The sequence below is a fragment of the Nerophis lumbriciformis genome, linkage group LG01, assembly GCF_033978685.3.
Source record: "Nerophis lumbriciformis linkage group LG01, RoL_Nlum_v2.1, whole genome shotgun sequence".
Classification (NCBI taxonomy): domain Eukaryota; kingdom Metazoa; phylum Chordata; class Actinopteri; order Syngnathiformes; family Syngnathidae; genus Nerophis; species Nerophis lumbriciformis.
The window spans coordinates 54,989,429-55,006,040 of record NC_084548.2 but is presented as its reverse complement, the minus strand read 5'-3'; the positions used below and the strand labels follow the sequence as shown (position 1 = coordinate 55,006,040).

The window sequence follows — 16,612 nt, the reverse complement described above, 5'->3', positions numbered from 1 at the left end:
GGGGTCCTGGCCAGGATAGCAGCACAAATAAATTCAAACAATCACCCCCGTCTGTCTTCCTCGCCCATAAACTTTTTTATTTTTTTTATTTTTTATTTTATAAACCTTTATTTATTAAATTTCAACATTTACAAACAGTTGAGAAATAATAATCAAAATAAGTACGAAAAAATACAAAACAGCGCCCATAAACTAGACACAGTGAACTGCTCCTCTCATTCAATAACTTCACACCTTACATTTTTAACAGTGTTTTTCAACCACTGTGCCGCGGCACACTAGTGTGCCGTGAGATATTGTCTGGTGTGCCGTGGGAATTAATGCAACTTCACCTAATTGGTCGCCAAAATTTTTTTTGCAAATCAATAATTATAATCTGCAAATAATGTGCCGTTACTTGGTGTCTTTGCTGTGTAGAGCTCGGCAGGGTAACCATGTAATACTCCATATCAGTATGTGGCAACAGGTAGTTTGCTATGTAAAAGTCGGAATGTGTCGGGTGAGACGAGGATGGTTTGTTGTGATCCCAATATGCAGACCACAGCGGGAGGCATCGTGCAGGTAAAAAGATATGCAATGCTTAAACCAAATATGAACAAAAGGAAAAGGAAAAGGCAATGAAGCATAGGGATGGCTATGCAAAACAAAAGTAAAACTGAACTGGCTACCAAGTAAACGGAAACAGGTTGCTGGACGACAGCAAAAACTTACGGCGTCCACAAAGTACATCCGTACATGACATGACAATCAAAAATGTCTACACAAAGCAGGATAGCAACAACTTATATTGCTAACACAAAGCAAGTGTGGGGAATAGCGCTCAAAGGAAGACATAAAACTGCTACAGGAAAACGCCAACAAAACAGGAAGGGCCACCAAAATAACAGCGCAAGACAAAAACTAAAGCACTACACAGGAAAACACCAACAAACTCAAAATAAGGCCCGACAACCTGGTGGATTTTAGTTTTTAACGTTTTCTGCTGGTGGTGTGCTTCCGGGATTTTTTAAGGAAAAATAACATGCCTTGCCTCAAAAAAAGATTGAAAAACACTGCCTTACAATCACGTTAAATCAACCTCACCTTACATGTGGCAGTGTTTGCAGTTGTTTATTGTCAAATAAATATTGTATATGCTTATGCACTTTTTATTTCAAATTTCTCTCTATACTAGATATTTTTTGCACTGTTATATTGTTACATTATATTGTAATCACACCATGGAGAGAGGAAAACGTCATTATAATGCTCTGTGTCTCTTGGACACATGGCGAATTGACAAAACTCTCAAGTTGTACCCAGGAATTGAATGACTTTTTCAGAGTGATTTCTTCCTTTACAATAACCTTATTTATTTATTTAAACATTTTTTAGACCGCTTACTTCCTCATTTTAATTTCCTTGAAAGTGCTGAATCACTTTGTTCTTCCTAGTGTGTACAGCTCCACTAATGGACATTGGAGTGTTACGTTCAAAGGCAAAATTAAAGTATTGCTAGAAACATAATTTTGTATCGGACTTTATTGTATTATATGTGTAGTACATGTTCCAAAAAGAAAAAAGCATAAAACACCACCAGAATTGGAGATATTATAAGTCAAAGTGATGAAGCTTAGTGTTACGCTCATGACTTGGTGTAACTAAACATTACCCTATAAGATGAAGGCTATTGCATTTTATTGATATTTGAAATGTATTCAATGTTTATAAATGAATATTTAAATATACTAAATGTAAAAAAGGGAATAAATATTCAAAATACTGCGATGAAGTGGCGACTTGTCCAGGGTGTACACTGCCTTCCGCCCGATTGTAGCTGAGATAGGCTCCAGCGCCCCCCGCGGCCCCAAAAGGGAATAAGCGGTAGGAAATGGATGGATGGATGGATATTCAAAATAAGATCATTAAATGAAATCTAGTTTGGTTACGTCATCATGAGCGCAACACAAGGTTGTAAAAGTTTCAACTACAATTCTAAATAAGATGTCAAAAGCAAACTGAAATCAAATACACACAGTTTACAGATTGATCAATACCGATTTAAATTTAATAATACATAAATATGATGATTTATCAAAATATAAAAGAAATATACCTGAACAGAACGCTCATGGTGGTTACACCAAAAAGTAACGCTATGAATCGCGTTTTTCCAAGTTTTTGGGGCATTTTTATGCTATTTCCAAGCATCTCTTTTTTTAAATGGTCAAACTAATGCATATTATATATACATGCCTAGTAAACAAACAAAAAAGTCATATTTATTTTTGATTGTTACATTTTGAAGTACATTTGTGCAGGTGGGGGCGAATGTACCCATTACCAGAGCTGTACACTACTAGCATTCCAATCCGGGAGGCGGCGCTAAATATCCACATGATAATAAAACAACCGAAGAAGAAGAGCGCACGCAACGTTTGTCTGTAACTAAAATGTTTTTTTTTTTTTTTAAATCAAAGTCTAAACAGATCAATGGTATTTAAAACCTAACTAAAGTGCGACTTTAAATATGTGTTTTCGGAGTTATGTCACTTATTTTAAAATCGTAAACTAATACCCAATTGGATCTTGCTATGAGCTAGCCCAGGGTGATGTTTTACCGACATTTAGTGTTGAACCCTATGATTAAACCATTCCTGCAACATATAAAACAGATGAAGGTGTATTGTTCCTTTCTATTCAACAGGGGGCAAAGCCCTTCGCTTTAGCCGAGGACTAGCTTAGCATTCCCCGGTATAGGCGCTCTTCTTTTGTTGCGGTCAGATCAGAATCGCTTCTTTACTCATTGTCCATTGTGATAATTGGAAATAATCCAAACACACTCCGAACTAGTATATCTGATCGATTCATCACTTCTAACCACAACTTAAAAAGTGTGGAGGCCACGATGGTTTCATTCGTGCATAGCCGCCCATTGCCACGGAGGCTAGCGAGCGTTTTTTTTTATCATTTCTGGTCCCAGTCTGGCCGAAACTACGACCAGATCAAATAAGATCAGTGTGTAGGTTTTTTGGTAAAAGAACACGCACGCCGCATTCACACAACACTCACTCGCGCTTTCAAATGCAGTCAAGAACACGCACACAACACTCGTACATAAGCCTTTCATACTGTGTCCAACACACGCTTGCGGGTTGGAATATAAACCTCAAGCTGCGTTGCATTCTGGGAAAGCGCCACAAGCAGTTGGTAAAGGTCAGTGAAGTGCTGCCCTCTTGTGGCAGAATAGTATTATGCTACTGCATCACGACTGGGTCTGTGACCATGGAGATATGTAAACAACAGTCCGGACTAGGCGCTTAATGGCTAAAATAACGTAGTCAGGTATGTCAGAATGCTTCCCACAATGCAAATAACCGGGACGGCGTGGCGCGGTTGGGAGAGTGGCCGTGCCAGCAACCTGAGGGTTCCTGGTTCAATCCCCACTTTCTACCAACCACGTCGTGTCCGTTGTGTCCTTGAGCAAGACACGTCACCCTAGCTCCTGATGGGTCGTGGTTAGGGCCTTGCATGGCAGCTCCCGCCATCAGTGTGTGAATGTGTGTGTGAATGGGTGAATGTGGAAATAGTGTCAAAGCGCTTTGAGTACCTTGAAGGTAGGAAAGCGCTATACAAGTAACCCATTTACCATTTAACCTGCTAAAACTTACATAGGCAAACTAAAAGCACAGGAGAGGATGCTGTATTTGGAGAAAATGTGTTTATTGAGGACGAAGGTCCTGAGTAGTTGTTAGTTCAATCCCGGCCTCGGGATCTTTCTGTGTGGAGTTAGCATGTCCTCCCCGTGACTGCGTGGGTTCCCTCCGGGTACTCCGGCTTCCTCCCACCTCCAAAGACATGCACGTGGGGATAGGTTGATTGGCAACACTAAATTGGCCCTAGTGTGTGAATGTGAGTGTGAATGTTGTCTGTCTATCTGTGTTGGCCCTGCGATGAGGTGGCGACTTGTCCAGGGTGTACACCACCTTCCGCCCGATTGTAGCTGAGATAGGCTCCAGCGCCCCCCGGATGGATGGATGTTTATTGAGGGAGTGACAACCTCCAAATTCTGCCTTTATTTTCCTTTCCTGACTTTAGGGGGTTTCTCTGCCCGAGCTGAGAAGTTACTAAGGTTTGAAGGCCTACTACCATATGATGTGGGGATGGCTGACAGAGTGACTGTGCCAGCTCATCAATGACGTGTGTGCACGGTGAAAGCCAAGGTATGCTCATCGTTATTAGGTTACTTAAGCAAGCTCCAATCAAGATATACATAATTTAAACATGCTTTGTGTGTGTTGTTGTTACAAGTGGAAGTGACTGAAGTACCCATCTTTTGTTCAGGTACTTCCAGAGACATGCACACACGCTGCTGAGTTGTTCTCTCTCTCTTCGAAGCCACAGCCAAGTCGAGGGACTTCAAGACATATTGGCAATGTCGAAGGTGGGCTATGACCGTCTGTGCTGCAACATTGAAATAGCTGCTAATAAAGTCAGCTCCCTTAAAGTCGTCTAAAGACCACAATCAAAGGGTGAGGCTGCTGCATCACTGTACAGTGTAGTTGTAAAAGTGATTATGCAAACTAAATTATACAAAATAATAGTTCTATTCACAATTCCAAGCTGTCGAAGGTGCTGCTTTAACAACAGTCATTGAAATAGCAGCTGAGTTAACATGCATGTTAAATTTAATGCTCTGCAGTTTTAGTATTGACACTCAACAACCCTGTAGATTTTAAGGGTAGGTTATATGCCCTAAGATCTAAACGGTGGACGTGGTTAGCATGTATGCGGACAAGTGGTTGACAAGTGGCCCTCACAGTGTGAGTTTTCTCTGGGTAATCGCCTTTTCCCACATCCCCAAAACATACTAGTTTAATTGAAGACTCTAAACTTTACGTATGTGTAAATGTGAGTGTAAATGGTGGTTTATATGTTTCCTGTGATGACTAGGGACCAGTTCAGGGTGTACCTTACCTCTCCCCCAAAGTCAGATAGGATGTCCATCATGTTCATCGTCAGGTCTAGTGTAGACAGGTGCATCAGAGCCAGAACAAACAGGCTCAGAGACAGCTTCTTCCCAGAGCTGTCACCATCCTGAACTCTAACTTATAATAATAATTCAACCCTATACAATATCCTACCCTAATACACTACTGTGCAATATTACCCTTCGAGTGCAATACATCCGACACTGATTGTTATTTTTTACTCCAGTACTCTTGTCTTGTACTGTATATTGTACAGTATTTTGTATTTTGTATTTCTATAGTGTTTTGTATATGGTACAGGATTGCTTATTATTTTTATTGGATAGTAGTCTGTTTATTTCAATTGTTAGTTGTTTTTTTTTCTTTATTACCTCTTGTGTAATTTATTTTTACCCCATATTTGTTCCCACTACCGCACCTTAAGTTGGAGCCCTTAATCTCGTTATATGCAAATATAATGACTATAAAGTCCATTCTATTCTATTATATTCTATTCTAGAATAAAGCAAATGTGTCCATATCTGTAAAAGTTACATTCAGATTCACATTCAACAGCAGTAATGATCAATTAGAACAAACGTGTTTTTATTGAGGGACACCTCGCAATTATGGCTGCCATCAGAGGGCCACTTGTAACAGGGAATATATGAATAAAAACATATAACTGCCTCGTTATACAATTTGCAATGGCAACTTTTTTTAATGGATAATTTGCTTTGGAACTGTAAGTCAAGATGACGAGCAGATATTAAGGTATTCATTTTTTTTAACCAAAAAAAAAATCTTGTTGCATGATCAGATAATATTGCTGTGTTGAACATATGCCGTTGCATGCAGTACATTTTTATGTCAAAAGTGAAATAACAAAATACATTTTGATTACCTAAAAAGTGTTTTTATTTCCAGCCTAAAATGATGCGGCGGACCACATAAAATTACATGGCTGCAGGACACAATACAACGTTGTGGCAGGCCGCGTAAAATGTAGTTGCAGACCACATAAAATTACATAGTGGGCCACGGCAAAATATTGTTGCGGGACACATAAAGTGATGTAGCAAACATCTATTAAGTTTATACCAAATAAAAATTGTGCGGTATTTTTTTAAATTACATCAAAGCGATATTATTACATGGTCCATGAAGAAGTGCATGGAACATGTCAATTAATGAGTGACAGGGCGCTTTATATGAAATGATTACCAAAAACATATTCCTAGCCCCTTCCAGCTCTGTCACTGATAAGAATGTAATGGATAATTTCACTAGTCATCTTAAATGTCTTTAGTGGGACTAACAGTGTCACTAGCATGGTAAACAGTCCTACTGGGGCCGATCCCGGCCAAAGCTGCCAGTGATTGGTCAAGATATGCAAAGGTGTTAAGTTTGTTATTTTGAATTAAAAATTTTTTATTTTATTTACTATTTCGTTTTAGTACAAAACATACATCAAATTAAATTAAAGTTGTATTTAAAAAGTAGTAAATACAAAATTAAACTAAAAATGTAATAAAAACATAAATATTATATTAATTTAAAACAGGTGTGAACATTTACAAAAAATAAAATATATATAACAGGAATTTCAGGTAAGTGTGTTTTTTTAATAAAATATTTAAGATACATTAAAAAAAAGAGTCATTATTAAATAATAAAATAAAATACTGCTTAGGGCCCTATAGCCGGAGAGCTAACCACAAGTATGACACTTTGACTTTTTCAGTATGAATGTAAAAAAAGTATTCAATTGTAATACTCTTTTCGTGGGATTTAATAATAATACGTGAAAATCGATAATAACAGGACATTTATTTATGCTCAAATAGCCTTTTTGTGCTTTAGGTTGTGTTTGTCAGTGTATACAGTGACATGCTGTATTAAGGTATACTGTATATGGAATATGATGCCTGCAGGTTCCCTGAGTGCTCCAGCATTCTTAATGGACTCTATAGCTGTATAGTGTGCTGCTATATTGGATTTAAGCTGCATTTGTGTCCACGGCAATCAACTAATCTATCGTCCAGCTCTCCGTGGGGGTGGTGAGGTCATCTTGAATGGCGTAATAAGATTTGAGTGTCTACTACCACCGAGGTGAGGTGACACATCTGAGTCCTACGTCAGCAACAACATGCCTGATTCAACGCGCGAGGAAGAATCAGACAGCAAAGACATGAAGTGAGGAAGTGGGATAATCCATGTTTTTTCTACAATGGACTGAAATAAAGAAGCGAGTGGACCTAAAGAGACAAGCTCCCCCTCTGTATCATGGAGGGATCAAATGTAAGGAAAGTGAGTTGTTGCTTTTACTCTAGATGTTCACCTGTAGGCAACACAGTGTTTATCTTCAGGTAGTCTATTCCGGGCACTCATTTTTACCTTTTAAAAGAGATATACGGGAAGTGTCTAGCACACAATTAAATTTTCACCATATTGCTTTGTCCAATTAGGCTGCTTTATAAAGAACGATACCTAGAATGATTGAATGCACTTTCACTCATGTAAAAAAATCACTCCGTGACCCTTGTGGCTGGCCAACAGAGATGTTACATAACTCTTGTTTTCCATGCAACCAACCAAGCTAACACTATCACATTTAATTTGATAGTCCCTCCAATCAGACATTATACAGTGCATCCGGAAAGTATTCACAGCGCTTGACTTTTTTCACATGTTGTTATGTTACAGCCTTATTCCAAAATAGAATAAAGTATTTTTTGTTCTCAAATGTCTACACACTATATACACCATAATGACAATGTGAATTTTTTTTTTTTAATTAATACTTTTTTTTAATTTTAAATTTATTGAAAATAATAATATGAAAAAAATACATGTGTAGTATATAAGTATTGGCAGTCGTTGCTCAATAACTTGTTGATGCACCTTTGGCGGAAAATACAGCCTGAAGTCTTTTTGAATATGATTGCCACAAGCTTGGCACACCTATCTTTGGGCAGTTTTGCCCATTCCTCTTTGCAGCACCTCTCAAGTTCCATCAAGTTGGATTGGAAGTGTTGTTTTTTATTCAGGATGTCCCTGGACATTGCTGCATTCATCTTTCCCTCTATCCTGAGTAGCCTTACAGTTCCTGCCGCTGAAAAACATCCCCACAGCATGATGCTGCCACTACTATGCTTCCCTGCAGGGATTGTCTTGGCCTGGTGATGAGCGGTGCCTGGTTTCCTCCAAACTTGATGCCTGGCATTCACATCAAAGAGTGCAATCTTTGTCTCATCAGACAAAATAATTTTGTTTCTCTTGTTCTGAGAGTCTTTCAGATGCATTTTGACAAACCTTTTACAATGAAATGGCTTTCGTCTGGCCACTATACCATACAGGCCTGATTGGTGGATTGCGACAGAGATGGTCCTTCTGGAAGGTTCTCCTCTCTCCACAGAGGAATGCTGTATGGTCACTCTGACAGAATGACCATCAGGTTCTTGGTCACCTCCCTGACTAGACTAAGATGAATGCAGCAATGTACAGACACATACTGGATGAAAACCAACACTTCCACTCCAACACGATGGAGCGCTGAGGTGCTGTAATGAGGAATGGGTGAAACTGCCCAAAGATAATTGTGCTAAGCTTGTGGAATTGTATTCAAAAATACTTGAGACTGTAATTGCTGCCAAAGGTGCATCAACAAAGTATTGAGCAAAGGTTGTGAATCTTTAATACATTTTCAAAATAAAAAAAAAACAACCTTCTCACATGGTCATTATGGAGTATTGTGTGTAGAATTTTGAGGACAAAAATGAAGTTATTTCACTTTGTAATAAGGCTGCAACGTAACAAAATGTGGAAAAAGCGAAGCGCTGGGGACACTTTCCGGATGCAATGTAGGTCAAAAAAGAGCATACGGTATTCAATCAAATGTTTTTCACTTCACCGTGTGGGAAAAAAAATCCTACTAACATATATTCTGTTTTTGTGTGTTTCTTCTTCACTGTGATTCATAACAGAAAACAGCATATGGACATCACAAAAAAGGTACCTGTTGCTAGAAATAACTATATTCTATAAAGTAGCAATTAAATGTCATCTATTTCGGATGATATTTAACCATACATGTTGAACATGTTTGGATGAGAAATTACAGTTTGTGTTGTGGATGACTAATAATATAATATAGTATTGTTATTGTGCTCAGTTATACATCTTATAGATTATTACATAATTTAAAGTGAAAGATACGAAGGGTGCTGAAAAAAGCGATTCACATGCAAACAACGATTCTTCTTTATTCCGATCCTAAATTGAGTCATCATTTTCAAGAATTTAATTACTAATATTTTTTCTGTGTGAATCTATTTTTTATTTTTTTTTATTTTCTCCATGCTGATCGTTAGTTATCTATTGTAACGTGTTATAAAAATGTTGTATTATAATTTTTATACCAAATAATATATTTTCAGAACTGTGTTGAATCGAGACTTGTCCCCCCCAATAATAACTGTAATAATAATAACTGGGATTTATATAGCGCTTTTCTAAGTACCCAAAGTCGCTTTTACATGTAGAACCCATCAATCATTCACACCTGGTAGTGGTAAGCTACTTTCATAGCCACAGCTGCCCTGGGGTAGACTGACGGAAGCGTGGCTGCAATTTGCGCCAACGGCCCCTCCGACCACCACCTATCATTCATCATTCAATTCACCGGTGTGAGTGGCACCGGGGGCAAAGGGTGAAGTGTCCCGCCCAAGGACACAACGGCAGCGATTTTTGGATGGTAAGAGGCGGGGAGCAAACCTGCAACCCTCAGGTTTCTGGCACGGTTGCTCTACCCACTACGCCATGCCGCCCCAAGAATCGAAATCAAAATCTTGAGTTGTTGTAGGATTCATATCCCTAAAAGATACATTCCTTTCACATTGCACACGCTATTTACTTAGATATGACATGATGGTTGCATCAGCTCTGTGCTGCTTTAAGATATGTTATGTCCTTTATGTTCTTTATTGTTTTCCCTCTTGTTTTCAGAACAAAATGGCGCCGCGGATGGCCACTTAGTTACTGCGTATTTCTTTGTTTTTTGCATTGATCAAGAAAGCACAGTCCTTGTATGTTAAACATGCTTGGCCAATAAATCTGTTTTTGATATGCTTTCCAGGTTTTATACCTGCGTTGCTTATTAGCATTTTATTTTTTATTCAATACATTTTTCTTATTTTCATCACATACACTATACAGCCATTGTGACACATTCCCTAGTCTTTTCTCTTTTGATAACACTTAAACAGAGAAGAGGACAAACTTTAAAAGGCAAAATGTAAGCAAACTAAATGTTGTGTCAACAACGTGTAAAAAGATATAGTGAAACAATAATTAGTTATATGATTGGATTTCATAAATTCTGCTTCTCTCTACTCCTTTTTGGACATGTAGAATTGTGTGAGTTTAGTAATGTGATGCCTATCTTCACGAATTGTTTATTGTTGGTTAAGTCACTTCTAATCCAGTTTAAGACCAACCCTCTGATGCCATAACGTTGTAATTTTTTGATTAGTTTTGTTCAATATTTTGTTGGAAAGTTGGACACTTTTCTACATGAATTAACTGAAAAAAAAATATCCGGCATATATACATATATTTTATTTTAACTATTAAAAAAAATATTTTCTGGTTGAATCTTTGTTTTTCATTAAGCTATTTTGTTCAAAATAACTTGATATCAATGTGTAGGAAAGGGGAAAAAATGTGTTAGACAGAAGCATGATATAGATGCATTATATACTATACATATATATATATATACATGTATATATATATATATATATGTGTGTGTGTGTGTGTGTGTGTGTGTGTGTGTGTGTGTGTGTGTGTGTGTGTGTGTGTGTGTGTGTGTGTGTGTGTGTTTGTGTGTGCGTATATATACATACTGTATATATATATATATATATATATATATATATATATATATATATATATATACACACACAGTATTTTTGGTTTTTATTTATTTATTCATCTATTTTACTTGTCTTCATTTTTAATCACCTTTGAGTTTCTATGTATTTATTAGTATATTTTTTTTACTGATTATATCTAAAGTTTTATGTTTTTGCAGCATTTTATTTGGTTGTACAGTGTATTATCGCAGGGGTTACATTCCAGGTCCCCCTGGAGTAGGTGAATTTCCGCAAAATAGGGATGCTATTTATTTGTTATGATTTTTTTTTTAAACATTATATGCATCTAAAGTCTTTAAAAGCCCTCCACACTGATTTACCACACATTTATAAACACTTCTTATGCCTCTAAAACACTCCATGCAAACTACAATCTATGTCATTTTAACATGAAAACTTAAATGGGTAGTCAAATCTCAATGTACTCAAAAATGTGATACTTGTGTCTTTGGCTTTCCCAGACACCTCGTTGGGCCATCCACAAACACTCAGTCAATCCCCATTGTACAGCAGCAATGATCAGCCCAGAAAACTGAACAGTTTTTCTGCGGAGACGCCCACCTACCAGAACCTGCACCGGGAGCTGCTTCTTACTCATAAAAGGTGATTAAACACCAAACACCGTTAAAGTCCTGTTTGGGTTTGTGCTGAGCTGTGGGACTCAGGCTATGACTCACCTGACCAGGGGCCTGATTCTGGAGGAGAAGCCTGAATTGAAGCGAGTGCTGGAGCAACGCCGACTGGAGCTGCACAGGGAGCAGGAGATGGCTCAACGGCAGCCGTCGGACCTGGAGACGGAGCTCCGCAAGAGGCAGCAGAAGCTAAAAGAGGTCAGACAAGATACACTATATTCCTTTAAAGAGCCACTGTAATAACCATAAAGTGCCATAAAGGTATCTTAGTAGTGGTACACGCCACACATGCAACAATCATACTTCTGTGCAGTTGAACCTTAATTTACGAACTGCAAATTGCACAAACCTTTTACTTACAAACCACAGACAGAACAAAAATAAACTTTGACGTACAAACCTTGTCTCAGTGTAAGAACGTTTCATCCACCCATTTTGTGCCCGGCAACACATCTATTATGGACGAGCCGATCAATCTCTAGTGCTCATTGTCAGCAGTGTTGCAGATGTTAGCTACTGTGCTACATTGTGTGCTTTTTAAGTGTGTTTTAGCCTTTTTGCAATTTTTCTAGTTTTGCTACCTCAATATGAGTGTAAAGCAGTGGTTCTTAACCTTGTTGGAGGTACCGAACCCCACCAGTTTCATATGCGCATTCACCGAACCCTTCTTTAGTGAATAATAAAATGTTGTTTTTTTTCTAATTCAAGACAAAGTTATATGTTTTTGGTAACACTTTAGTATGGGCAACATATTCTAAGTAACAAATACTTAATTTAGAGTTATTTGGACACTAGGGGAACATATTCTAAGTAATAAAGACTTAATTTAGAGTTATTTGGTTAGGGTTAAGGTCAGGGTTAGAGGGTTAGGGTTATAATAAGGCCATGCCAATAAGGCATTAATAAGTACTTAATAATGACTAGTTAAGAGCCAATATGTTATTAATTTGCATGTTAATAAGCAACTAATTAATGGTGAATATGTTCCCCATACTAAAGTGTTACCATGTTTTTTTTACTGGTGCACAAAATGAACCTTGCATGAACATCACCTTGTTCAAAGAACAAAACCAACACAGTGCATAAACACACAACAAATTACACACCTGCAAATCAGTCAGCTGTTGCCGTATCCGTAATACGCCGTTAGGGAGAAGTTTGTATTTACACGATGAGTCGGGTGTGTTTTGACCTCTGCCGAACCCCTGAGGCCGACTCACCCAACCCCTAGGGTTCGATCGAACCCAGGTTAAGAACCACTGGTCTAAAGACTTAGACTTAGACTTAGGCTTCCTTTTAATTGTCATTCAAATTTGAACTTTACAGCACAGATAAGAACGAAATTTCGTTACATAAGCTCACGGTAGTGCAGGATAAAAAAGCAATAAGGTGCATATATAAATAAATAAATAGGTTACTGTACAGATAAATATATTGCACTTTTAAAGACAGCAATGTACAAGCAATGTGTGGTTTGAAACATTCATGGAGTATCCACAGCGTTGTCGACACTGCCCCCTCACATTTACTCCTTTCCATTCCACTGCACCTAACTTTACCAACAAGGTGAAGTGGATTTTTTTTTGTGCCGAATCATCCAGCGACTTGGTTGTTCAAGTTAAAACGTTTTGGGATTTCAAACTGTGAGTGCTCCACAGGGCCAGTGACAGTGTGTGTGTGTGTGTGTGTGTGTGTGTGTGTGTGTGTGTGTGTGTGTGTGTGTGTGTGTGTGTGTGTGTGTGTGTGTGTGTGTGTGTGTGTGTGTGTGTGTGTGTGTGTGTGTCGGCAGGGCGGCTGAAAATGAGGACAATTCAGCTAGTTGTTGTTGTATTGGCTTTGTTGTTTAATATAATATTGACCCATCACTGCCTTGTTACGTTTGTTTAATATACAGTACCAAATGTCGCTTTATATTGTGTTCAAAGTGCACAAACGTTTACTAAAATGTGGACTGTTGTTGTGGCTGGAACCAATTATTCATGTTTACATTTTTTTCTAATGGAGAACTTTCCGTCAATATACAAACTTTTCTATTTACAAACCCGGTTCAAGAACCTATTAAGGTAAACTTTAGAGGAGGCAGTGTATAGCTTGTATAACAGTGTATTAGATTTACTATCCAATGAAAAAAGGGCAAGACACACCCTTCATTGTCAAAATAGCTGGCAACAACAAGTAAATAGCAAAATAAATGTTTTGCCTCCACTACAGTCAAGCATGGTGGTGCATGAGTGCCGCCAGCACTGGAGACTTGCGATTCATTGAGGGACATGGAATCTGTTTGATAATAAAAGCAAAGCCCAAAGCATAGAAAATAATTAACAGAGCTATTTTAACCAATATACTGATTGATGCCAATATTTTGTCTTGGCAGTATGAGCAGGAGGAGATCAGGCAGAAAGAGAGCAAGCAGAAGATACCAGAGTTTGTTCGCGTGAAGGACAACCTGAGACGCACACAGATGTCCGAGCAGTGAGGGCCAGAAAAACCTGCAACAACCTTCTTCCTGCATGTGTCACACCCGTCGTTACATGTCATTGTTTTTGTTTGTACCTACTGTGTGTTTAAGGACTCACCCGCACCAGAAAACACATTCTAGTGTTATTCACTCTTCTGTTTGTGTTGATTATGGAGGTCAGGTAAAGTTATCGCAACATTTAAGTGTTTTTTTTAAATATATTTTTTACTGTCATGATGTTATTTATTGTTTTAATCATCTGTTTTTTTTTTTTCTTTTGTTCAGTGGCAGAGCCCTGCCTGTCCTGTGAGACATTTCCAGGAGGTTTTGTGTCAGCGTGTCTGAACAAAACAATGCACATCCCTCAGTGTTACAAATTGAATTGTTTCTGTCTGGACTTTTGGTTTGTTTTACGTGTCCCAGAGTGCAGTGGAAATAAAGCTCACAGTTTGCAGAGACTCGCATCATGTTTTATTGGACACTATTCAAAGCGCCTGGGTATTGATTTGCATGCAGCTCTTCTCCCCTGAGGACTCGCGCCTCTTTCACATGGATATGACTCTTTGTTTAATTAGCTGATCTTTTCATTCCTTCACGGAATGAGAGTGAGAAAGAAGGCCATCTGGGGGAGGCTTTTCAGGATATACAGAATGGGAATTAAACCCAAGAGTCCAGTAAAGGCACTGGAGATATTTTGGGAAAATCAAGCAAAATGTACAAACCCTGTTTCCATATGAGTTGGGAAATTGTGTTAGATGTAAATATAAACGGAATACAATGATTTGCAAATCATTTTCAACCCATATTCAGTTGAATATGCTACAAAGACAACATATTTGATGTTCAAACTGATAAACTTTTTTTTTTGTTGCAAATAATCATTAACTTTAGAATTTGATGCCAGCAACACGTGACAAAGAAGTTGGGAAAGGTGGCAATAAATACTGATAAAGTTGAGGAATGCTCATCAAACACTCATTTGGAATATCCCACAGGGTAACAGGAAAATTGGGAACAGGTGGGTGCCATGATTGGGTATAAAAGTAGATTCCATGAAATGCTCAGTCATTCACAAACAAGGATGGGCGAGGGTCACCACTTTGTCAACAAATGCGTGAGCAAATTCTTGAACAGTTTAAGAAAAACCTTTCTCAACCAGCAATTGCAAGGAATATAGGGATTTCACCATCTACGGTCCGTAATATCATCAAAGGGTTCAGAGAATCTGGAGAAATCACTACACGTAAGCAGCTAAGCCCGTGACCTTCGATCCCTCGGGCTGCACTGCATCAACAAGCGACATCAGTGTGTAAAGGATATCACCACATGGGCTCAGGAACACTTCAGAAACCCACTGTCAGTAACTACAGTTGGTCGCTACATCTGTAAGTGCAAGTTAAAACTCTCCTATGCAAGGCGAAAACCGTTTATCAACAACACCCAGAAACGCCGTCGGCTTCACTGGGCCTGAGCTCATCTAAGATGGACTGATACAAAGTGGAAAAGTGTTCTGTGGTCTGACGAGTCCACATTTCAAATTGTTTTTGGAAACTGTGGACGCCGTGTCCTCCGGACCAAAGAGAAAAAGAACCATCCGGATTGTTATAGGCGCAAAGTTGAAAAGCCAGCATCTGTGATGGTATGGGGGTGTATTAGTGCCCAAGACATGGGTAACTTACACATCTGTGAGGGCGCCATTAATGCTGAAAGGTACATGCAGGTTTTGGAGCAACATATGTTGCCACCTAAGCAACGTTACCATGGACGCCCCTGCTTATTTCAGCAAGACAATGCCAAGCCACGTGTTATATCAACGTGGTTTCATAGTAAAAGAGTGCGAGTACTAGACTGGCCTGCCTACAGTCCAGACCTGTCTCCCATTGAAAATGTGTGGCGCATTATGAAGCCTAAAATACCACAACAGAGACCCCCGGACTGTTGAACAACTTAAGCTGTACATCAAGCAAGAATGGGGAAAAAATCCACCTGAGAAGCTTAAGAAATGTGTCTCCTCAGTTCCCAAACATTTACTGAGTGTTGTTAAAAGGAAAGGCCATGTAACACAGTGGTGAACATGCCCTTTCCCAACTACTTTGGCATGTGTTGCAGCCATGAAATTCTAAGTTAATTATTATTTGCAAAAAAAAAAAAAAAAAATTATGAGTTTGAATATCAAATATCTTGTCTTTGTAGTGCATTCAATTGAATATGGGTTGAAAAGGATTTGCAAATCATTGTATTCCATTTATATTTACATCTAACACAATTTCCCAACTCATATGGAAAGGGGGTTTGTATGAGTGTTTGATTTTACACAACCTGATTGTCTTTGGTAAAACACAAACCTGCCAGCATTGACCAAATTGTATGCGTACTGAGAGACTTGAATCAAAACAGGGAGTGCAAAATGCGTACCTGTAGAGCAGCAAAGTGTGCGATGTATTTAGAGGTTAACACATGTTAGTTATGGCTCAGAAATGTAAAACCAAAAAAACTTAAAGGAGACTTGCTATGCAAAAGCAACTTTTTTTTTACCTTGGGGTACCAGTGATGTACGGATTGATACTGAAATATCAGATCATTATGCTTATTCTCAAATTAAAATATCGATATTTTTGATACTTAATTCTGGGGTGT

General features: G+C 38.4%; 1 protein-coding gene and 1 non-coding gene across 4 annotated transcripts; one reads left to right on the top strand and one right to left on the bottom strand.

Moving 5' to 3' along the window:
* Positions 1-2,759: 2,759 nt before the first annotated feature.
* LOC133573468 (small Cajal body-specific RNA 2) lies at positions 2,760-3,162 on the bottom strand. The gene has a single exon (XR_009810944.1).
* On the top strand, positions 2,801-14,418 carry LOC133614055 (protein FAM107B). 3 transcript variants are annotated; one of them, XM_061971948.2, is made up of 7 exons: positions 2,801-3,324; positions 4,078-4,202; positions 4,324-4,423; positions 8,936-8,963; positions 11,347-11,488; positions 11,571-11,715; positions 13,892-14,417. In XM_061971948.2, the coding sequence occupies exons 3-7, from the start codon at positions 4,415-4,417 to the stop codon at positions 13,991-13,993; spliced, it is 426 nt and encodes a 141-aa protein (XP_061827932.1). In that variant the 5' UTR covers positions 2,801-3,324; positions 4,078-4,202; positions 4,324-4,414; the 3' UTR covers positions 13,994-14,417. The 3 variants fall into 3 exon arrangements, with proteins under 3 accessions (XP_061827932.1, XP_061827931.1, XP_061827930.1); XM_061971947.2 differs by lacking the exons at positions 2,801-3,324; positions 4,078-4,202; positions 4,324-4,423 and adding an exon at positions 7,068-7,250 and having other exon boundaries at positions 13,892-14,418; XM_061971946.2 differs by lacking the exons at positions 2,801-3,324; positions 4,078-4,202; positions 4,324-4,423 and adding an exon at positions 7,068-7,259 and having other exon boundaries at positions 13,892-14,418.
* The last annotated feature ends 2,194 nt before the right edge of the window (positions 14,419-16,612 follow it).